The sequence below is a fragment of the Pundamilia nyererei genome, unplaced genomic scaffold (assembly GCF_000239375.1).
Source record: "Pundamilia nyererei isolate P.nyererei 1_Seehausen unplaced genomic scaffold, PunNye1.0 scaffold00203, whole genome shotgun sequence".
NCBI lineage: Eukaryota > Metazoa > Chordata > Actinopteri > Cichliformes > Cichlidae > Pundamilia > Pundamilia nyererei.
The window spans coordinates 805876-830115 of NW_005187604.1; the positions used below are offsets into that span (position 1 = coordinate 805876).

Below are 24240 nucleotides of genomic sequence, written 5' to 3' on the forward strand. Positions count from 1 at the left end.
TGGACAAAATTGGTGTTTTTTCCATTGATTAAGCACTGCTTCCAGCCAAGAGTGATACCATATATGCCCTATAGCTACAGAAAAGGCTAACATTGTTGTTACCTTTTTACAAAAAAACAGCTGAACATGAGAGGTTTTTGGACCAATTTTGTGTTCTCCATCCTTTAAGCACCGGTTTGAGCACCGTTTGAGCACCGGCACCGTTTCAAAACTATCGATTTAGCACCGGTATCGGATAAAACCTAAACGATACCCATCCCTAGTCCTGACAGTCAGTCAGACCATATATTGGCTGATATTAGCTATTTACTGATATATCAGAATTAGCATTTATAAAAACCAAGTACAATATAGAAAAGATGGGAGATACACCTTTCAACCAGTGTTAATGTTACACAGTTTTTACAACATTTGGAGCTGGCTGTGACAGATGGCCGCCCCTCCCTGAGCCTGGTTCTGCTGGAGGTTTCTTCCTGTTAAAAGGGAGTTCTTCCTTCCGACTGTCACCAAGTGCTTGCTCATAGGGGGTCATATGATTGTTGGGGTTTTTTTCTATTATTATAGGGTCTGTACCATATAATATAAAGCCCCTTGAGGCAACTGTTGTTGTAATTTGGCCCTAAAAATACAATTGAATTGAATTGAACTCGACAAAGGTCATGTGTTTTCATGCCTCCATCAACTAAAAGGAATGTAAACTGTGTATTTTCCTCTCTCTGTGATGTTTATGGACCAGTTTTGGTGCTGAAATCTGTAAAAGGTCTGATGTTTGTTCTGTGTGCTATAAAAAGCCTGTTTGACATTTATAACCATTTTTCTAGAGAAGCAGCTTTGTGGCTTTGGTGAGAAAGAGGCTAAAAGATGACATCTCATGACAAATGTTTTTTTTCCCCTCTCTCTGCTGTTTAGGACATTCTCCAATCATGTATTTGTTTATTAGGGCAACTCAATAAAGAGTAGACATGCACCCAGTAGTGGTCTTGTGTATGCCTATCTATGCCATGCATTCAGACTTCTGACGTAAATTCTAGAAAAAGTAGCTATACAGAAAAATGACCACAGTTAGCGTTTGACATGCAGCTGGCAATTTTAGATGTCAACAACAAAAAAAGAAAAACAAATTTAAATCCCAGAGAAGAGAACTTATCATAAACCTAAACGTTTACACAACAGTCGTGTCTCACCCGTTCAGTCCTAGACAAATATCGTCTGTCATTCCACTTATCTCTCCGTCAGTGTCCACCCTCCCCACCTCCCACCACCGCAGAGATGTGTGAGCCGCTCATATAGGAGTCCAGCTAGGTGCAACCTTTATGCCCTATGGCACCTCACTGGGATCCAGGGCTCTGGGCTCAGCATGAACTGCTGAACTCTTCCCGAAAGTACAGACCTGAGGAGAAGGGAGAGGACAGAGAGAGTGGGAGGGAAAGCAAAGGAGTGCTACTGGACAATTAGCCCCCCTAGGAGCATAGTAGGTGGTTCCCCCAAGCTAGAATACACTGAGAGTATTTCAGCAAGTGGCAGCCAGAGAGAAGGGGAGACAGTGTGTGTGTGTGTGTGTTTCTGTGTGTGTGTCGTGCATGTAGTGTAGTTTGCATTCATATGCCCCGCAGTTGTTGTTCTGAAATGAGACAGAACATCGGGTGCCCACAGGCGTCAATACGACCATTTCTATTATTCAGAGCTGATTACAGCGCGGAATCATACAGCGGTGAATACTTTTTAATGAGCTCTGAAATACAACAGAGAAAGTTTATCAGATTTTTTGTTTGTCTGAATCTGGCTGGCAGGGAACAACGAGCCTATTTGCCTGAGTGATTTGATTAGTGCGCTGGTGTGTGAGGAGCAGGTTGCAACATATGTGAGTGGTAACTCTGAAATAAATGAATGTGCGCAACTGCGGGAGTACTTAACGACACGTGATAAATCATCCCTGTTATTGTTTTGTATGTGCGTACAGCACCTGTGTTTATTGGGCACATGAATTCATGCGTTGGAATACACGTGTGCTTTCCATTTCAAGAAGTACGTAGATATATACAAAAAAAAACAAGCCCTAAATTGTTTCTTTGTGTCCACGTTTGTTTCAGCCTTCTATTCACAAACCAGTCCACCACCTTGAGCAAGGCGGATTGACCTGTGACCAAACAGTAATCGTGGACGAGTGTGCTCACACTTTTGTATGACAGGTCAGACTGCACTATCCCAGCATCCCCTGGGCCTGCACACAGGGCAGGCAGGTCACAGCAGGGCAGAGTGCACGTGGATTTTACCGTTTCCTCGCTGCAGTCATGGGTGTGCTCGTCAGAAACAACTCAGCCGGGCTGTCAGCACAAGGTCATCCAGAGAAAAAAAGGAGAGAGAGAGAGTTAGATGGAGAGGCTGGGAGAGAGAAAAACAGACAGTGTGTCTGCCCGTGCATAAATAACCTGGTTATTGTTGACTTGCTGCGGTAATCACATTTCTTAAATGTCATGTAAATTAAAAACCTAGTTTCAGGTTAAAGGATTACAATAAATCTCTTACCGACCTAGTTGCACACTGAAAATAGCTAGAGCACGCAGTGCTACTTAAACAGACAGCCAACAGATCAATACACCCACAACCGAGGCAAACGGTAGATAAACTTTAAACTGTTGTTTTAGATTTCAAGTTCATGTTTAGTTGACCATTTTTGATATAATTTTCTTAATCGATGGGTTGACCAGAAAGCTGGAGGAGCAAAGAGCCTTCAGCTTAACAATAGACTATATAAATGTGCTAATATATTCAATTGAATTCAGTTTTATTTATATAGTGCCAAATCAGAACAACAATCACTTCAATGTCCTAAAGACCCTACAATCGAGAGACAAAACCTCAACAGTCATATGACTCCCTTATGAGACAACGCTTAGCGACAGCGGGAAGGAAAAACTCCCTTTGAACAGGAAGAAACCTCTGGTAGAACCAGACTCAGTGAGGGGCAGCTAGGTGTTCTGTAAATGGAATAAGTGTTGTCAGTCTTATTCATGCCTGGCATGAGCATTTTGGTGGACCAGCAGATTTAGCTTCATTTAGCCAGCAGGGCCCGCCTCCTCTAGTCCTTGAATAAGTCAGGTGACTCTGGAGCTGGATGGGAAAAAGTCTTATTTGCCATACTCTATGACCTCAATAAACACTTAGTGGTTTATTGAATAGAACATGATGTTCGTTTGGTAAATAATGGCCCAGGTGGGAGTCGAGAAAAAGAAGAAAAAACAGTATACGCTTTGTGACACGCCCGGATGGCTACAGCAAAACTGATCTAACCAGGTTTCACACCAGGGCTTCTTCCATTAGTGTAACATTCAACACGTCTTTTATGTACAGTCTATGCGAGGGGTAGGCAACTCCAGGCCTCGAGTGGCGGTGTCTGGCAGGTTTCAGATGTGTCCTTCATCCAACGCAGCTGATTCAAATGGCTAAATGACCTCCTCAACATGTCTTGTAGTTCTCCAGAGGCCTGGTAATGAACTAATCATTTGATTCAGGTGTGTTGACCCAGGGTGATATATAAAACCTGCAGGATACCGGCACCTGAGGCGTGGAGTTGCCCATCCCTGTTCTATGCCATCAGTTTTCCTGTAGCACATCTTTGTCAACCCCAGCTGGATTGTTTTTCCTTATCTTTGCATTCACCCGGATTAATATATCACTTTTAAAGTGTAGTCCAGCTGTGCTATACAAATACATACATTTTTTTTTCTTGAATTTTATGATCTTGACAAGGTTTGCTCATTTTATGGATTTTACCACAGAAGCTGACGCAGTGATGCAATTAACTGTTTTAGTGATTGGTCGGGATTAAACTCTGGACCTCAAGGGCACAGGGTGGAGTACCGGTGATTAAAGACATTTATATGCAGGGAAAACTCCCCACTATAATTTAAACTTGAGATGTTGTCTTAGGTTGGTTGCCATCTCCTTGAGGGAGATAATGATTGCTGCAAAGGGATTTCATAGATTCAGTCAGATACCCCTCAAAATATATTTGATACAGCTACTGTGTTAGCATACAATTGCCTATTTAAACATCCTGCAGACACAGAGGAGCATTAGCATTCATTTGAAGTTGTAGCTGTCACTTCATGAATATCCAATATTCACTTTCCTTCTAGCTGTTGTTTAATTTCTATCTTCTTCAGTGAAATATCTGAAGCCGTAGCTGCTAAATCATTCACTGCTACCTGCTGTGGATGGCAACAAAGCTGACGGGTGAGCCTCAATTAAAACATTAAAGCTGCAAGCCCTGAAAGCAAAACAATTAGCTAAAAGATGCTAAAATGCCTCCAAAGCTGAGGGGGGAACTGCAGCTCCTGTGACAGGTCTCCATGAGTTCATTAGGATGGTAATCCCTTCCAAATGCATGTATCTGTTTGAGCCATTGTTGATCTAAAATATTTAGTCTTGCAGCTTTAATTTGTGATCGGGAGCTTTTCCAGCATGTTAAAATGATTGAGCTCAATTTACCTTTGATTTTTTTTTTTTATATTTGCAACAGTTACATCACGTGACCGACTCGAATCAGGGTTCAGGTGTTGTCACGGCTTGCACTGAGAAATCTGTAGGTGTTAAATGGCCACGCTCAATCCCCAAGTCTTTCGTCCACAGTCTGCTTCCATCAACCGTGTATACGCTGTCGCAGACCAAAGGCACAGATGGTCCTGCTGTCGTCAGCGTCTGCACGTCAGCGCATCTGGTTTCATCTCGCCTTGTCCTCCTCTTCTATCAGTTCCTCGGGTCTGAGCAGGTGTTTGGCCCGCAGTCAGAGTCCAAATCAGATCCATTTCATCTGTAATCAGCTGGAGCCCCTGGCACTGATGGAAGAGATCAGAGGGCCGATTAAAGAATTATAAGCCGACCACGCCTGACCAGCCGACCATGACACGGACAAGGCGGCAAAACAGAACGGGGGGGGCAAGTTTGTGCCAATGAGGGGGAGATACAGGAGGGATGAAAGGAAAGATAGAGTTTTGAAGGCTGGCAAAATCTCCCAGGGGAGGGACATGAAAGAGCAGGGCTCTGGGGGAAGTAAGCAGTGATGGAGGCTAAGATGTTACTCTGTGATCTCACAGGATTTGTGTGTGTTTGTGTGTTTTTTTTATTCCATCAAGTGGAAAGAGGTCATTTAAAGTCAAATGCGTTGCTCAGTTCTGCTTCAAATTGGGGTAATTACAATGGGAAGTAAATTCCAATCACCATGTGAAAAGAAAGTTAATGACATTAACTTGATGTTTTTGAACTGCTTGATGCCCCAACGCTGTTTAGCAAATCATTAATTGTGAGAAAATTGTGGGAAATCATGTTCTCAGGTGCATGAAAACTGATGGGTGGCTCACATACTGATGACAGCTGCTTTAAAGGAGCTCAAATAGCGTTTAGGAGCCGTTCACAAGGTATTGGATGTATCAGAAAGACCATCACCATTCAGACACACACACACACACACACACACACACACACACACACACACACACACACACACACACACACACACACACACATTAAGTCACTATGTGGAGCTGATCAAATCCCCATTTGATTATCTTTCATCTCGACAACAGCAGTCTGCCTAGGCTGTCAGCACACACACACACACACACACACACAACTGAAAACACACAGCTGTTTATTGTGCGCTGGTCAGCATAAAGAGACTCAGCACACTTATTTGTTTACACCTATTCACTGATATGCTAGTTATTCTGTCACTTAAATGAAGGCTTGCTCATGCTTGATATTGCTTTAAAGCGTATATGCAAACCAGAAGGGCTCTCATACACACATACACACGCACACACACTCTACCTGCTTTAAGTGACCACCTGCGTCTGTGTACTCTCAGATGGAGAGTGCACATGGAGTGGGAATGTGTGTGTGTGTTTTACTGTCAGTGTCTACTCCATTAGTGCCACACTCTGAGTGAAATCACTGCATCAGATGTGTTAGGTCCAGCTCTCTGGACTGGATCTAGCTTCTCACCGTACTTCCATAGAGCAGTGGGGTCTTCCACCCCCTTCCTCCAAAGTCCGGTTGCACACATGGCTCTAGAGGACTGAGATAAAATAGCAAACAAGTCCATGACTTCCTTCCCCACAAGTCATCAATTTTGCAGGTTCACTGAAACATGATATATTTCTTTTTTGCTTTGTTTTTATAACCGTTTTGCTCAGGACTTAAAATCTTTCCTTTGATGTATCACCACAACATTTAAACTCCAGGCATTTAACTAAAGCTTTACTTTAAGAAATGATTTTAGACCATTAAAAAACTGTTTTTAATCGACCTGTGTTTTTAAAGGCTGGTGTTTAATCAAAAGGTTTTAGCAGAAAAAAAAAATTTATGACACAGCTTCCTCTAAGGCTCCCTGTTGTATTCACAGAGTTTAAAACACCATTATGAACCCTTTAGAATGCTTTTTAATCATAAAAATGAAATAAGGTGATCTCATGTAAAAAACTAAATCATGTCCAAAAAAAACAGTTATTTTGAGGAGAAAAAAAGATTTAAATTTGATGTCTTTGGGAGCTCGATCTGAACATAGCTGAAGCTGAACTGACCCATAAATGAAATTATTCCTCTTTTAGGAAACATCTGCCAGCTGTTAGAAATAGAAATTCCTTCTTTGAATAGTCCGAGCCACAACATCAATGAACGTTTAAAGTCTATTACTTGAATCTGTTTGCCATAAAATAATTTTATTGCCAAGCATTTTCTCACATTCAGCTAAATGATATAGCACCAGTTCAAAGTGGCCCTAAAATGTTAAGAGAGCTCTCCAATGATTGGCTGTTTCCCAGTCAGAAAACGCAGTGAACAGGAAGAACTCTCTTTTAACCTCCAGCAGAACCAGGTAGGCGTAGCCATCAGATCAGTTGGGGCTTTGAAGGGAAAGAGAAGAGAGAGATAGCGAACAACACACAGGACAAACAGAGTCTATAAGAGAATAAAGAAGGGCGTGCAGGAAATGTGCAAAGTGCATCAATAAATTGTGTTTTTCTATATTCAGGTGTGGTGCACTGCCTGATACTCCCCTGTTTAAAGACACTGGCAGTCTATGTTATGTTCCATAATGACTGGAAGTGATAATTCCCAGTCATTATGCAACATAACATAGATGCCATTTTCAATAAAATTGTGTTTATGCAAGTAGCACTTAATGTCATTGTCAGCTTGCTATCACATCAACAGCGGCACTATAAACATGTGGAGCTCTGAAGGTGTTTATTTTGTGTTTGCTGGTTAGCTCTAATCACAAGCAATAGCTGAGACTTATAGAAATGTAATTGTTTTTGCTGGTATTCATTCATACAAGCTGCACATCAAGGAAGCACTTCCTCCCTACTGTGACAGAGCACTTCCTCACAGGGGATCATCTGATCTGTCCCTTATGTTGTAGGTCCTTTACTATGAAGTATCTTGAGATGACTGTTTGTGTGACCTGGCGCTACATAAAAAACTGAAATAAAACTGTAAAAAAAAAATCTTAAAAAGCAAATTATTTGTTTGCAGAATAATTTCAGGTATTATTTTGTTATTTCTAGTAATCATTGCTATAGCCAAATTAACTCTAAGGTATTGTTTTATGTTGGTTTCGTTACTGGATTTCATTGTTTCAGTGTTCTCGTGCTCTTGATGTTTTAAAGACCAACCTACTAAGGCTGTTTTGGTACCAGGAAACATCCTTTTTGAATGTTGATAAGCCTTTGCAGGCACAAAAAAACGAAAAAGAAGCCCACACATCTGACCATTAATGCATCAGCACTGCTCCAGCTTCCTGCTATGATGATTTCAAAGTGAAGAGAACGCAGCATAAAAGTCCTTGAGTCGGTCTTAACTCCCTTCGTCCATGAGGTGTGAAATCGTTTGATCCAGCTTGTTACCATTTTGGTGAAAAAGCCTTTATGTAGCTGTGAGAATTTTCATTTGTGTGTGTGTTTTTTTAAATGCTGTTGGAGCAATAAAAAGTGCAGACAAAGGGGAGGGTACAGGGTTGGAGTTGAGAAGCAGGAAGGAAGGAAGGAAGGAAGGAAGGGAGCTGACGGTAGCTTCTGTGATAGTTTTGAATGAAGGCAGAATGAAGGATGGGGGCTGTCCTATAGTATATCCTGTCTGTGTGAGTCTGTGTGTACTTGTCTGTGTTTGCGCATGGGTGGGGTAGTGGGGGTTAAATAACATTAAGTGTGTGCTTGTGTCTGGGTGGAGGGCGGTGGGCGATGTTGGCTTTAAGTAGCGTGCAAAAAGGTCAGAGGTTGGGGTTAAAAGTCAAACAATGCCTGGAAAGACTAGCAATCAGTTGGGGCAGGAAAAAGCTGCCAGGAAAGGGTAGGTGGGTAAAATGAAGGGCAGGAAGAGGAAAATGGGAAAAAGAGATAAAGTGTTCTAAGAGGACGGAGGAGGGCTGACGTTCACACACTTCAAAGTATCAGAGCTATGTAGCTTCTCCCTACAGGGGCTCATCGTACCTCTAAGCACACTCGAAAAACACACAGAAACAAAAATACAGACACGAAGATAAAACAGACCCATGCAGGAGCTCTGTAACCTAATCAGAACATGTGGCCTATTTCTCTGTATGTTTTAATGAGCCCTCCATTGTGGAGCGCTGACTGATATTATTAAGCTGCCGTGTCTCAGCTCATTAGCTAAACCAGGCTCAACAACAACACCAGCAGCTAAAAGATGATTTGATACCGCCTGCAGAGTTATGCGACACCACAGGACCTTAAAGAGGTCGTGGGGAGAGGCAGAGCAAGTGAGTTAATTCGGTCATTGGGAATGAGTCGGACTAAATCTTGCTTCCTATGACACAAAAAATAAGAACAGCGCAGAACAGGCAGAGTTCAACCACCCCTTTTGTGAAGCTTCCCACAAATTAGCCTGGAATATTCAGTGTTTCTTCAGTCGTCATCAATACTGTATAGACAACACTGCTGCAGGTGCATATTTTACCATTTGTTCTCACTTATGAGAATGCTTTGGTTTTCTTAGTCAGCATTGTATGGTTTTTATTAGAGCACTTAAGTCATTCAAATACATTGATGTGTGGGATAGATTAGTATGACTTGATGATATCTCACTTAACTAAGTAAACTGGAAGAAAAGACCAAGGTGTCTATTCATTACATAAAACCTGTTACATCCAATGAAACGTCCCAGATATCTTGTTTGATAAGGCGTCTCTAAAGCTTCCCACAGCCTCGAACAAACACGCACGAAACCCCAAACTAAACATAATGCTAAGCTTTGCCATAGAACCAAGTCCCCACAATCAAACAAGTCCCCATGTGTTGGTGTACATTGAGGTTAAAGCACCCATCTAACACAATAAACATGACCACAAACACAGAGACACACTTCTCAAAAGCATGTCTGACCTTTTGCGAGCAATTTTTAGAGATGTATTATGGGTATTGTAGTATCAGTTAATGTTATATTGTACATTCCACTTTAAAGATGTTTGCACTTGACTGCTCTTGAAACTTGTTCTTCAAAGTGACTGTTATAAGTTCACACAAAGGGTGATATAAATATATTATATTTTATATATATATATATATATATACACTTTTACAAGTCAATAATGACAAAGTCTGTGTGATGCCGTTTTAAAATTTGAATAAAAATATTAGAATGGATGGTATGTATTTATTAAGTTGATAATGATTATTTTTCACTATAATAATAATAACAACAGATTTGGACAAAAAAATTCTCCAGGAAGATGTTTTGACCATGAGAATTTGAGAAAATTAATCTGTGATAGTATAAATGACCCTGCGACAGACTGGCGACCTGTCCAGGGTGTACCCTGCCTCTCGCCCTATGACAGCTGGGATAGGCTCCAGCGCCCCCCGCGACCCTGAAAAGGATAAGCGGAAGCGAATGGATGGATGGATAATATAAATGCAAAAATTAGGCATTACCATTAAAAAAATTATTGGTACATTTATGCTCAAATTTTTGTAACTGTACAGGCACTCTGCATGTCTGCACTCACCGAAGCCGAGCTGCTTACCCGACACAGGGGCCGGGAGAGTGCAAACACTGCTGGGATACAGTTCAGAGATTCTTTGCTGGGCCAGCTCTGAAAAACAACAATACAAGATAAGACGGTTTATTTTGATATATGAAAATTGAAATCTCTTTACTTCTCTGGTGTTGACTTGACTTAATGCTGTCACGTGTTCCAAAACTAGAAAAGAACACATGTGACGTAAATAATTAGTTACATTTGACCTTTTTAGCTTTATTTGATAGACTTAGTGAAGAATAGACAGGAAATCGAGGGCAGACATGCGCAAAGGGCTGTGGCTCGAGTTCAAACCCGGGCCGGCCGCTCTTGGTCATAGGCCACGTGGTCGCCCGCTCAACTCACTGAGCTAAACCAGCATCCTGTTAGATTTTCTTTTTGAAGATTCCAAAATATTGAGTTGTTTTTTGTTCATCTTTTTTAGGGACACTGAACTGTTACGACTCCATGTTGTTAGTTTGTCAGACAATCATGTGATCATATTTGCACTGATTGCCTTGGAAGCTTAACCATGTGACAAGTTCTTCCTTCGAGGATGAATTGCAGTGTGCACTTCTGCTTTCTACTGCAAACACTACACAAGCTAAGAGACGGTTTTACCTTACTGGCAATATTTTCTATGCTAAACAGTTCCGTTGTTGAAATAGCAGAGAAGATTAAAGAGGAGATGATCAAAAAAAGACGTGACAGACAAAGGGGGAGGGAAAAGAGAGTAAGGTATACAGAAATTTTAAGCTTTTCTGCAGACAGACGAGACAGCTTTGAATCCCTCTTCATCATCTCGCTCTGTTCCTCCTCGTTCCCCCTCTGTAGTATTTACATGCTGCTTCTTCGCTTAATCCAGCCTTCGGGATGTCTACTTCACTTCGTTACCTCTCAGCCTGGAGATGGAACCCTTGGATGATGAGGGAGATTTTTTTTTCTTCTTCTTTCTCCATTTCTCTACCGCCATCTCAATCTCTTCTCTGCTCACTCAAGCGTTGGCTACACCAAAGCCTCCAGCATCGATCCAATAAAGCTGGTAGCCCCGCCATGGCAAAGCTCGGAGAGCCCGCACCCCAACCTAGCATTTGAGCACGCTCAATTAAAGGCGTGTTAATTGAGAAGGCTGGTGTGGGGGTATCTCTTTTTTATACTTTTAAAAAGTGTAATCAATAACTGTCACACTGGGCAGACGTGAGCTTACACACTCAAACCGCACACACACATACAAACACACACACAGATCTCTAAATCTCAATTACCTCCCCTGCCAATCCCCTAAATAGACTAAATATTTGTTTGCCAGCACTGGAATGTATTATTCACACGTGGGAATAGATGTGGGCAAAGGAGTAAAACTGCGTGCTAAGCACACTAAGGTGGTTTCTGCCTTTGTGCTGGGTTAAAGTTTGACATTTTGCACCTGTTTAAAAGTCAATTGGATCCCTTCTCCAATAAGCACGCATCATCAAAAGCACCATTTTGCTCGCTGATGCACAGCAGGTGCAGAGGGGGAAGCTTACAGATGGTTTGCGCGCATTTGTCTGTGTGTGGAAGTTCTGTATATTTCAGCTGCTGTCCAGCACATAAAAATGACATTTAGAGTTGTTCCCAAGAGTCTCCCAAATAATCACAAACAGGTAAAGAAATAGTAAACAAGAGAAAAAAATGTTAACGAATACTGTGAAGAGAGTATTTTGTACGCTTTTTTATGAGACCTTTGTGTGTTTCAAAGAGGTTGTGCAACCCAGTTTCCAGCTTCATAATTGGTATCTGATGCTTTAGAAAATTTTGTAACCTTTTAAAACACGTTCCCCTTTTGTCAGTTTTCTTTTTCCTGCCAGCTTCTTCTGCTGCTTATTGTGTGTACAACCTTATGAACAAAATCAATGTACTAGTTTTCAACCTCAGCAGAGCCACAGAGATCAGGGTGCAGCCAACCTGAAGCTATTGCAGGTTTTGGCCTAAGACGTGGCAGGAAGACACAATGTGCAGCCTTTTCTGAGAAGAAATGTTTCTATTTCTTATATATACATGCTTTTTTCTTTTCTTAATAATTTCCATTCACTCTGCTTTATTCTGCAAAATACCCACACAAAGATCACACAACTTTAATAAAGTATAAGTGTGACCAGATCGAGTAGTGAGATTTTCTTTCTTCCAAAAGTTGATTAATTGTTTGACCTCTAAGCCAACAAATCAGTCAAAAAGAGCTTGTCTCTTAATCTTTAGCTTCCTGAGTTTGTGTATTATTTAATAATTTGGTGCTAGACCGATTTACGCATTCATTTGGTATTACCGTGGGTTTAACACCCTCCAGGCATACAAAACCAGAGTTTGAAGTGTGAGGTGTTAATGTGAAATAGCTCATGTATCAATCCTACCTGCAGCATCATAACAAGTCAATCACCAGGCACCATTATTGGACTGTAATGCTACGTCCTAGCCGCACACTCGATGTTCATTATGTATAAGCCAATTCATTTACAACACAGTGCTATTGGATTGTCCTTGTCTCGACATTCATTTCCCACCACATTGGCGTTTGATGCGTTGCCAGCACCAGTTAACTTTGATAACTCAGCCCCGGCTTAATATACTGCCGCTGAATTGGCTTGACAAGAGTTTAGCGATAAGCTATTTCTGAGCTTTCTGAGTGGCGATAGCTGGATTATCACTCGGAGCGAGGGAGAGGCAGGAAAAAACTTTGCTGCTAACCTTCCTGGCCAAAAGTCATTAAAATGTTTAGTTTGTTTATGTTGGCAGACAGGCACAAACAGGGGCACGTACAGCGATTAAAACTATGTCCTTGTAGGCTTTAACGATTTGCATAACTCACTCCTCTTTTGCATTATTGTGGATTTTGATGACAGTGTTCAAATATATTCTGCATCTTTTCAAAATGAGACATTTATCTTTCAGAGCGGCTTGAGTGTGTGAACTCTTTTGTGTGGCTTTTTGAAAAATGCACATGTTGTAAATACTGCTCTGACAAAATTGTTTCTGATAAGCAGCTAAGCCAATAAAATGAAGTGAATTGCTGCCTCCAGCTGATGTGATTTTTTTCTTTTGCTCCAGGCACGCTGCCAGGAGCTGTGCCGTTCTCTCAAGTTGCTCTGATCGACTGATTGATCCCTCGATCCATCGCTCAGCGCCAAATGGGAGCTCCCATAGGAGGTATGTGGGGGACGAAGGTCCTCTTCCTGGTGTTTCTGGTCGGATGGGAGAAATCGCTGGGCCTCAACTGGAACCCGATCCCGCGCAAGACTGTTCGAAATCAAGGTGAGCGATCAGTGAATTCAGAGCTGATAGTTTGTAATAGGGATGGAGTAAGTTATCATTTTGGGATGACATACTGACATATTGTCTTCAGGCCAAGGAGGGACCCATGGGTGGGCTCAGTGAGAGAGTACTAAAGCTTATGTGCCTCCAAGTGGAAACAATCACATGTACTGGGATTTTTTATTTACTTTTTTTTTTTCAGTTTTACAATCAAGCTTTAATGGCAGATACTCCCTTCACCCTGGCCAAAAAGGGCTAAAATGACCAAAGAAAAAGTGGAAAACAGCTAAACATGAGAGGTTTTTGGACAAAATTGGTGTTTTTTCCATTGATTAAGCACTGCTTCCAGCCAAGAGTGATACCATAAATCCCCTATAGCTGCAGAAAAGGCTAACATTGCTATCTTTTTACAAAAAAACAGCTAAGAGGTTTGTGGACCAATTTTGTGTTCTCCATTCTTTAAGCACCGGCATCGTTTCAAAAGTACCGGTTACTGGTATCAGTAAATCCTAAACGATACCCATCCCTAGCCACTTCTGGCCAGTGTTACAGAAGGTGATACATTTACACATCCCTGATATTATATCCACTGACTGAATCCTCTAAAAGAAATGTTTCATTTTTATGCGGCCTTCTGACCGAGCCAATAAGGTCGATTTATTAGACTGATAGATCAGTCACTGAAATGACTTATTTGGTCAGGCATCGGATACAAAACCAATAATTGGACAGATGTATTCCATAACAACAATCAGGAGGATTTCTCCGTTATATCAGAGGTGGAGGTTTTCTGAGATAAGGCCCACATCGACCCTCAGTGAAACAATGCATCAGTATAATCCTAGCGCTCAGCTGAATTTGCACCATTTATCTCAGCTCTCCTCTGCAGCCAAACCCAGCTTTCTTCACTGAACAATGCCAATTGTTGCGAGCTAAGAAATAGTCTTTTTTTTTAATCCCTCCAGGGAGAAGAGCTGCCTCACTCTCTTGGGGATTAGGGAAATACTATAAAGAGAAGTGGGGGGAAAAAAGCTGTGAAAAAGTATATTTTCTCACCTCTCTGTTCCACCTATCCCACCTTTCATCCCATATCTCTCGCTCCCTTTCTCTCTCTTCCTGCTCTTTCTTTTTTGCCTTTTATCCCTCCCCTCCCCTCTTTTGCTTTGTGTGCCGCGGCTCATCGTATGAACCTGAAATGCTCTTATGGCGTTTTCACAAACAGCTTCGATTTCAGCCGCTCTCGAGGAGAATGGTGCGCACGGCGGTAGCGGCAGCGGCGAAGGAGCGTGGGGATATTTCAAAAGCTTCTTTCACAGCCGCTATCACTCCCATTCTCCTTTTCTTTTTTTTTCTATATCCTTACAACACCTCATCACTGGCGTTTTTGGTGTAATGTAAGGACAGAGAAGATGGGGGGGGGGAAACAATCAGCAGGGTGTTGATAGTTTGTGGTGAAATGCTCCGTTGTGACAAAGTGAAGCCAGCGCTGGCACAGAGCAGCACAGATCTCTGCTGCTGCACTCTAACCGGCACACACTTTGGCTGGCATACACTTGTGGCGAAGACACACCAGACAGGGGAAACGGGGACATCTGCTACCAAGGAATAAATAACCTTTTTTTGCATTTTTCCTTTTTAGAAAAAAAGTGTGTTGAAAGACAACTCCCGTGGTTTCTCGTGCAGCTTCGCTTTCATATCGGGAGTGCCTCTGTCATAAAAGTCATCATAAAAATCTCATCATGAAACATAGGAGAAAGGCAGATCGCGTCACGTCATCTCTGATTTGAGTGTGGCTCTCACGTGCAGTGAGATTCTTGACGCAAAATGAGTTGCATTGGAAACAAGCAGGATTATCATACCTGTTGACAGATTTCTTCGCTTGGTGAGAGAGGGGAAGGAAAAAAATGAGATTTTCAGGCCCTGCTACTGGGTTAAATGACTTATATGGATGGATTCTTGCTACAGTGCTGAGAAGGAGATAGGAGAGAAATGGGGGGGGGGGGGATACAGCTGCAGAAAGAGGGAACGATGGATTGGAGTGGAGAGACAAAATGAAAAGAGAGGGAGAGAGAGGGGAGGTATAATGGAAAGAAAGCAGGAAAGTGAGCGAGAGACTGGGGAGAGAGGCCAGTCAGTAACTGCCTTAAAAGGGCAGAAAGTAGCTTCAGAGGATAGACAGAGAGAGAGGAAAACACAGACGCAAACTGCCGGCCGTTCACCCAGCAATTCACATTGCACCTAACCATCTCTGCGAAGCATCCATGTGAGCGCGTGTGCGTGTTAGACAGACACAAGAAGACGGGCGATGATAAAAGAAGACGGAAGGAAAGTATAGAGCGACGGAGGGCCGTTCTGTTTATACGTATTCGTTTGGAGGGAGATGTGTGTGTGTGTGTGTGTGTGTGTGTGTGTCTGTGTGTGTGTCTGTGTGTAGTTGTGAATCTGCCTATCTAATCTCCCCTTGTTTATACGTGTGTGTGTATACTGCTTGGTTGACAGTCTGAGGGATTTGGAGCTTTTAGGTGGTATAGGAGGGGAGTGTGTGTGTGTGTGTGTGTGTGTGTGTGTGTGTGTGTGTGTGTGTGTGTGTGTGTGCTGCTGAGTGAGTTGGGTTATGGTAGGGGAGAGATGGTTGAAGAGATAATATTTACCCCCACCCCCCTCACACACCCTGCAATTAAACGAGGCTTACACGGGGTTGCAGGAGAAGAAAAGCAAACATCCTCTCTCTGTGTCTCGCTATCTCCCCTCTTCTTCTTCTATTTCTTCTTCCCCTCTTATATATTTTTTTTAAGTCACATGTTGACATTTGAAATTTTAGGCCTGTTGTTATTCCTCACCAGCCACTCGCCGCATTAGTGGAGGGGGGGAAAAGAAATCACTGTTGGCTTCTAATGAGACATTTTATGTACACACATTATGTATGGCCCTCGTGGAGCTGCTAATGAGTGCTGAAAATTTACATACTTTACATTTTTCGCTCATATTTTCTCATTCTGCACCCTGATGTAGTGCATGTGTCTTGATTTCTTTTTCCCTTTTATACGGATAATATTTCACATTTATGTTCATATTGTACAAGTTGCTCATTCATCCTTTTTCGCAAAAGGTTTTCTTACCCATGAATACTGAGATGCTGTCTGCTTTTTCTACTTTTTGACTTACCCATTAGGCACTAGAAGCCCGCTGGTTCCCGGAGGACCTAATTCGTTAACAATGGGTCAAACTAATTCTCTACTAGTAGTTTGTAGCAAACTAGGGGTAAAATAAAATAGGATTAGATTGTGCATTTTTGGGATGGAGGGGGACATCTAATTGTTTGGCGGTGGGGGGTCTAATATAATAGGGTCTTTTCCTTTAAAATATAAGTGTGTCTCAGGGTGTATGCTCTTGTGATTTGGTGCAATTAAAATTGAAATTGACCCTGCTGTTGGCAGAGGCGTTTAACAAATTTAAATGAAAGACTCCTACAAACAGCTGGAAGGAACAAACACAGTTTTAGCTCATGATATATTGTCAGTTTTAATAAAGAGCTTAATGGAATACAGTTCAACAATAGCACTGGAGTCTGTGAACAGGGCAGCTTAATTTAGCTGCACTGGTGCACTGCACTAGCCTATATGAATAATGAAAAGTAGCAGCTTTTTCCTCTCTGCTACAGTTCCCTGTCACTCTGTGCTCACGCTGGGCTTAAATGTGGTGATGAAAAAAAGGTTTGGGGAACACAGCAAGTCTTTCCAAGTGCAACAACTTTTGCACAGGTGTCTCACTGTAGGTGGCATTTGTACAAATAACGGTAAAGAGCGAAATGATGTGCGGTGGTAGTGCAAATGGCAGAAAAGCCAGAAACCAAATATAGGGTTTATTTTAAATTAACCTTCCCGTAGCGTCTATAAGGTAGTGGAAGTATATTGAAATGAATGTGCTGTTCTCTTAATTCAAAACAAGCAACTGTTTTTTGAGTTTGTCAAGTTGACATTAACCCAGGTCTACACATCTGTTAGGGTCATGTCACCAGGCGAGCGTTTTTTGTGGGATTTCTTGGCAACATTCTGCCCGCCTCGCTACTTAATCTGACAAGTGGAACAGATTTCAGATATCTGTTGTCTGTGCGCCTCAAATCTGACCTTGTCCTTCTTTTTGCACCTGCTTTTTTGGATTCGATTGGATTGTAGTATCCATTATGTTGCTTTAAGCTACTACTTTCACACACTTAACTTGACCAATTTCCATTGACCACAGAAAATGCTTTAGCTGAAAACACCACCGTCTGTCCCAGTCCTTACTGACTTTCTCTGCTGAACACCATATTTTACTCCATGGCTTTAGCTTTCACATACGCTCATACACAACCACACATAAACTTCTCAGCCCCAGCCCAATGACAGAGGCCGGTAAGCCAGAAATCTGACAAAACACAGCTGTACGGAAAGAAAGAAGGAAAGAAAGAAAGAAGTTGTAGAATCTAAGCCCTTACAAATTTGATATTATGCTTGAAAACCTAGCGAGCTTTGATGCTGAAAATGAGCCCTGCATCTTTAAAGAAAGGCCAAAGCAAATGTACGCCTCTTGATTTAAAAAAAGAAAGATTGAGAAAAAAAACACACATACACTCTGTAAGCAGATTGGAAAAGGGCTGGGCCTCTGACCTCCAGAAACCTCTCTCTTCTCTCTCTCAACCTTCTTTCTTCTTTACCCTCCTTCTTTCTGTTTCTCTGCCTTATCTCCTCAAACCCTCCAATTACAGTAATGAGTGGTTGAGAGCGAGGGAGAGGAGGAGGCAGAGAGAGGCTGTGCGTGACTGGGAGGATAGATGGTGGGGGGACAAAAGTGGGAGGGAATGGAAGGAGGAGATTCATCATAGCTTTTTATCTGCTTTGAGTGCCAGTCATCCACTGACCCTGTGCTGATTGGTCGGTGAAGATTAACAGCCGGGACCAAATGTCGAGACCTGCGCTGCTCTCTGTTGTCGTTCTGACTTCGTGAGGGCTGATGTGGGGGCAAGTGGGCATGTGCATTAAAATGAAAATGCCAGTCTGAGGGTACTCTTATCCAAAGGACCTTTTTTTTGCAGCAGTGAGGGACGCAAACTGTATGCAACGGTTTTAGATTATGAAGAATGACGCACAACACCTCACGGGTTGTTTAAGCAGTCGATTTGATTGCTTTCTTCTTTCATGGCCTGCCACCTGATGGGGTTAAAGTGGCACATGCTCATATTAAATATTCCTATTGTGTTTCACACAATGAGGTCAGTGTATGTACAGATAATGCGTTTGAGCCAAAACTGCATCAAACGCTCAGTTTTTACCCCTCAGCCAAGATCCAGGTCAGAGGTCAAGTTTTCTGAAAATTTTGTGGATGTAATGACTCAAGAAGAAACATCAAGTAGGAGGCTGAGGGAGGACAACGACTAGTATTTTTTTCTATTTTTGCATCTATATGATGTCACTGAGAACAGATATCACTAATATGGTCATCTCTGGCACCTCTAGCTCCCCCGTCCTTATCCTCAGATCTTTATTTTGCGATTATCACTTAGTAAGAAAGTTGTAGGGAAGGGGAGAGCAGCTAAAATGCTTCTCTCAGACTGTGGATGAACTGATGGGAGGGTTCACTGAAACCCAACGTAAGACACATAAGGAATATTTTGAACTGTAAAATCAAGCGAGGCTGTTCAAGCACAGTCCATTAATAAAAATATGGAGCATAGAAGGTCCACTTCTACACAGCTGCACTGTGATTAAATGAGTAGAAAAATGCTTGAACTAAGTACTACATAATGATACTCATCAGAAATGTCAGAACTGGAATGTGCTGTCACTGAGGTGGCTGAATGTTAATACTACAGTCAGCAAGACTCTGAGCAGCAAATTCCTGAATAGAATTTGCCGCTGAATTGAAAATGAATAGACACTAGTGGACAAACGCATACACTCAGACCACTGGTGTCTGTCTAAACCAGATTTAACTGCATACAGCAGCGGGCTCCAACCCCCGGGCCTCGGACCGGTACCGGGCCGCGAGAGTTGAGGCTCAGGTTTGAAATGTATGGTTTTCAGGGTTTTTATCGGTTTTCAGCGGTTTTCCTGGGTCTTTTCAAGTGTGTTATGAATAAATCTTCTTTTTTTCGGTTCCGCGACACCTTAAAGGCCGGTACGTGAAAATAGTGTCGGGCATAAACCGGTCTGTGGTGCAAAAAAGGTTGGGGACCGCTGGCCTACAGCATGAGGACACATTTTCACTGTAGTTCTCCATAGTCTTTGTGTGTTTTGTTGTGAAATCACTGCAGGTTGTGGCCTTTAAAATCCCGAACTCCATTCCACTCCACAGGCTCCCTTGTATCTCTCTGTGTGTGTCATCAACACAGCATTGTGCACAAAGCGGCCCGGCTCACCACAGCTGGTGCCCGTCGCTCTAAGGCTCATACATGCTGAACCATGACGCCGACATGGAAAAACTTTACTCTTGACTTCAACCGGTTCTTGATTTGTTCTGCTTGTTGTGGATTGCAGTGGCGACACCCCACCGAGCTAGGCTGTTCACCACCGCCGCCGTCGCCCCCACCTCTTCCTTTCATCTTGCCTCGTCATCCCCCCTGAAAACCAACCCCCATCCCCAATGGGCTCACTTCTTCTTCTTGTGTTAATCCACTTTTACCACTTCCTCCCCTCCCACTCCATCACGCTCTCTTCCAATTCTCCTGAATTGAGCGCTCTATAGGCGTGACTGTTTATCAAAAGCGGCAACAATAAAGCTTTTACAGAAAACAGATGCTACAAACAAGGATTTACACGTGGAAACAAGAAATGTATCACCTTAAAACCTGTCCCTTTATTTGGTATTATTTTGCTTTGTTCAGCATCGAGTCGGTCCTGACATGAATTCCAATGAAACTCGCTCAGTGTTAATGAGCCCTAAATAACAATAGGTAGATTCAGCTAGTAAGGGTATGCATATCTTTCCCTTTAATGTCTCTGTCTTTCTTCATGCTCTCATTCTGTCGTACACCTGCCTTCCTTGTGAACTTCTGTTGAGCAGACGAAGCTTTGCTGTGTACGTGCGTGCATGTGTGTGTGTCTTTGTCAGAGCAGTGTTGTTTTTATGCTTTCAAAAAGGGTGCCTGCTCTTATGGAGGTCTGTGCACACGCTAGGGTCTATCTGGATGATTGTGTGGGGGCGCTGAGCGGCGTCTCTCCCTCCTCTGTCTGTCTTGTCTCTGCCTCTCATTCGCCGTTTTGTCGCTGCTTCAAAGCGCCCCCTAAAATAGGCCTTTAATCACAGTTTAGTGTGCAAGTGGCTAGGCGGTTGGAAGCTATAAGAAGAGGCTGGGTGTATTTATAGCAGACAGTGAGAGGAAGGCTGGAAGGCTGGTGGAAGCTGACCGCAGTGGCGAGTCCCGGACTGAGAGCTTTTCACCCGGCCATGAAGCAACAGGCGCTCCCCGTGTCCCGCCTCTTCAATGGAGCTCTGTTTGGACTGGCTTGGCTTGATTTAGATTAGGGAGGGTGGTGAAGCTTTGACCTGACCGTGACATGTCCTAGTGAGTCGTGCACATTCATACACACATATGATGGGTCTAAATGCAAGCAAGTACACACACAGCTCACATTTGCATAAAGTGCACTAGTGATCATTTCCCCCAGAATGAAATGCAGTCACATCTTGATTTCTTTCAGCATTTGGTTTAAGTTCATCTGTGTTACTTGATCAAAGAAGACATTTTTGTCCTTGTTTTTGTATCCAAAGAAACAATAACATACTATGTTTAAGAGATGGCTTTTGATCTGCTAAACTTTTATGACGTGAAAGTAAACAAATGAAAGCGTTTCATCCTTGACAAGGTTTTCCTCTCGTACGCTGCACTGTGCCATCCACTTGATAGTTTTGCAAGACACTCCAGTCGTTTTATGTGGGTTGTGTGAAATGCCTCTGTTTCGGTGCATTCAAGGACACGCTGACACATCTGTGCAACACAGCTCAACGTTGTGGCGTTGTACTGATCCGGGTAGGCTTATTTAAACGCACAAACATTCGTTTCTTGAGTTGTACGTACGTGTAATGCGCCGATTGGTCACATGTAAAAGAGAGCTGCAACGAGATCAGTTTAATGTCTTTTCTTTGTAAACTTGGCTCAGGTCCAAAAGTAAGCAAATCAATATAGATTGACTAATATTTGTTAATATATTAGTGTCAGGATATGTAACGATAAATCAATAAAGTGTGGAGGTAAACACAGACGACACGAGAGCTCTCACTTCTCACGCCAACTTTGTTCTTGACCTAACAACAACTGACTACATCGCACCACAAAACTCAGCAACACACTTCCTGTACACTGGGTATGAGTGGAGCCCTCCAGTGGTCCACCATGAAATCAATGAATCATTTAAAAATTAAAGATGAATTGAAGAGAGAAATACACTAAAATGTGTCCACTAGAGGGCACTCTGCAACTTGCTGGTTGTTGTATTTGTGGTTTGTTTGGAAAACCACAAACACAACAATCAGCTGATCCCAGTAAGGTCAAGTGATCCATGACATAACTTTTAACTGCATTGTTACATGATATTAGTAAGGTCTCAAAAATAACTGCACATAAATGTTTGAGAACTCTGTTTATGTTTTCTGTGTCTGAAAGACGAAAAATATCCGCTGATATATCAGGTTTTAAATCACCAAATATCGGTCTTAAATTTCCTCGTTCGATCAGGCACTAGTCTAAAAACTGCAAAACCTTTGTTTGACATCTAAAGTCATCAAATCACTGTTTTGCAGATTTTGTTTTCAGATGATTTTTCATCAACTGAATTGATTTCAAGGTTCAAGATCTTTCGAAGTTCAGTTTCTAGCAGCACTGTTCAGGCTCTCTGGCTTTCTGTTTGTTCTTTTGTTTGTATTGCTCCCCTGCCTGTTAAACTCATTACACCTCCCCTCATGTTTGCTCCTCATTTCTTATTTGCACTCTTTTATTTTCACTTCTCTTCTGCTCCCTGTGATTGTTTTATCAAGGCATCAAAGGCCTTGTAATTTAACCCAAACCGCCCTCAGACATACACACAATCACCAGGTCCTTAAAATGATGGAAAAATCTGAAAATAGTCTAAGTGTCAGACTTTAAATAACATTCAGTCTAAAGAACAGTGAGTTCTTTTCAGAGAAGAAAGACGCCTTTCTGTATGCCGTGTGTACAAAATACTTCCTTCAGGATTTTTCTGATCGTGTAGATGGAGTTTTTTTTCCCATCCCATTGACACACACAGAGATGAACCATACCACCTGTGGACAAGTCTTGTGTTTGTTGTCAACAAACCCTCTCTCTTATGAGGTTGCGACCTCCAGCCACACACACACCCCACAGGTAGCCTCAGGGTGCCACAGTGCAGTGTAAGGTGGAAAGCGCACGTGCCCACATCGCCTCTTAATGACAGAGCCGCTGATCACTTCAAACAGGCCACTCGGAGCAAAACTTTCCATCTGTTGGTGGAGGGATGTTGAAGTCACTGAGCAGGTACCCTGGAGAGCTGTTTGGGACTTTGAACGCATGTGTGTGTGTGTGCAAGTGCAATGTCTTTTACTGTGTTTATTCACTGTGGGTGCATGTGTACGCGCGCACTGATTTGTGTTGCCAAGAACCTTCACACAAATGTGTGTGTGTATGTGTACCTCAGTACACATGTCAGCTCTGGAGTTTTTTTGCCCAGCCGTGTGGAACACAGCAGATGTGTTCAGCTCTCCCCCGAGGAAGCCTCCTCCGCTCTCTCCCTCTCTCTCCTCTCACTCTCATCTAGCCCGTTCATCCGCACATACCCCCCAATGTTTATACGCCACTGCTCTTCAGATAATAAGCTGACTTCACTACTTATCCCCTTCCTTCCTTTGGTTATATCTTCACTCCTCCCTTCCATCTCTCTGTACCCTTCAAAACATGTTACGACTTGGGATTTCTTTAAGCTGAACTTGTCCAAATTAAAGGCTTTCAGTGGTCTAAGATGGTCCAAATGCTGCTTTAAAATTGGTTTGTTAGACCTTGGAGGTTTAAAAACCTGGTATATTTGCTATGTTTTTGCATCTGTTTTGCCCCTACAGCAAATAAAGACATACATAACTTAATTCAAGGCTCTGAAGCTCACACTCAAAGTACTTTAACTATGATCAATGGACAATAATCTATTTTGTCTTTTAGAAATCTGTTGCAGGTGTGTGCACCAGTTATTAGAGTGCATTTTTGCCCCAGAGCCCCTCAATGATCAAATCATACTTTTTTGTGCATTACCAAAATGGGTTTTCAAGCAATGGATTTGCTGTTCAGTAAGCAGGGACATGCAGACAAATCTAAGTCTTCCATGCAAACCGCATCAATCAATGCAACCAAAGCAATCACAAGGAAGTTCTTGGTGCAGCTCCTTTGGCAGCCAGGTTCACCTAGTGATAGGCGGTTACCCGGAGATCACTGACTGCCCTCTAGGTCACGTGTGAATGGGGCCTTAGCAATTGATTTTACAGCAGCTACCTGCAGCTAATTGCAAGCAGTCAGGGAGTAGCGCCCAGTAGTTACCAGGCCGTCACTTTCTAGTTCATATAATCTGGTGATGGTAATGGTAGAAACTGATGTGCTGGGGTTCATTGAATTAGCTTTAACCAAAAGAAAAACCCCAGACACATGGTTCCTTACATAAATGCTAGTTAGATAGTTAAGAAATCTAGAATAGTTGAGGTGTAATGAGACTATTTTCAATCACTGTGCCAGATTTCACAACTTTCCTGTCTAGGATGTAGCTGCAGGATGACTATATCCCAACAACAACAGTGACATGTTGAGCAAAGTGTGCAGTTGTGTGTATGTATTCCTTATTACTGTCACGGCAGCTGTTAAACCATTAATTCAGCTGCTCTCCTGTCTTCAATCATCACTGGGTTTC

At 42.5% G+C, this 24240-nt stretch overlaps 1 protein-coding gene across 1 annotated transcript in view; it reads left to right on the forward strand.

The window, feature by feature from the left end:
- Positions 1-24240, forward strand: part of sema4c (sema domain, immunoglobulin domain (Ig), transmembrane domain (TM) and short cytoplasmic domain, (semaphorin) 4C) — a 105280-nt gene that overhangs the window by 41786 nt on the left and 39254 nt on the right. The window contains exon 3 of the mRNA XM_005747752.2: positions 13115-13318. Within this exon, the coding sequence (XP_005747809.1) occupies positions 13195-13318 (124 nt within the window). The 5' untranslated portion in view covers positions 13115-13194. The remainder of the gene's footprint in view (positions 1-13114; positions 13319-24240) is intronic.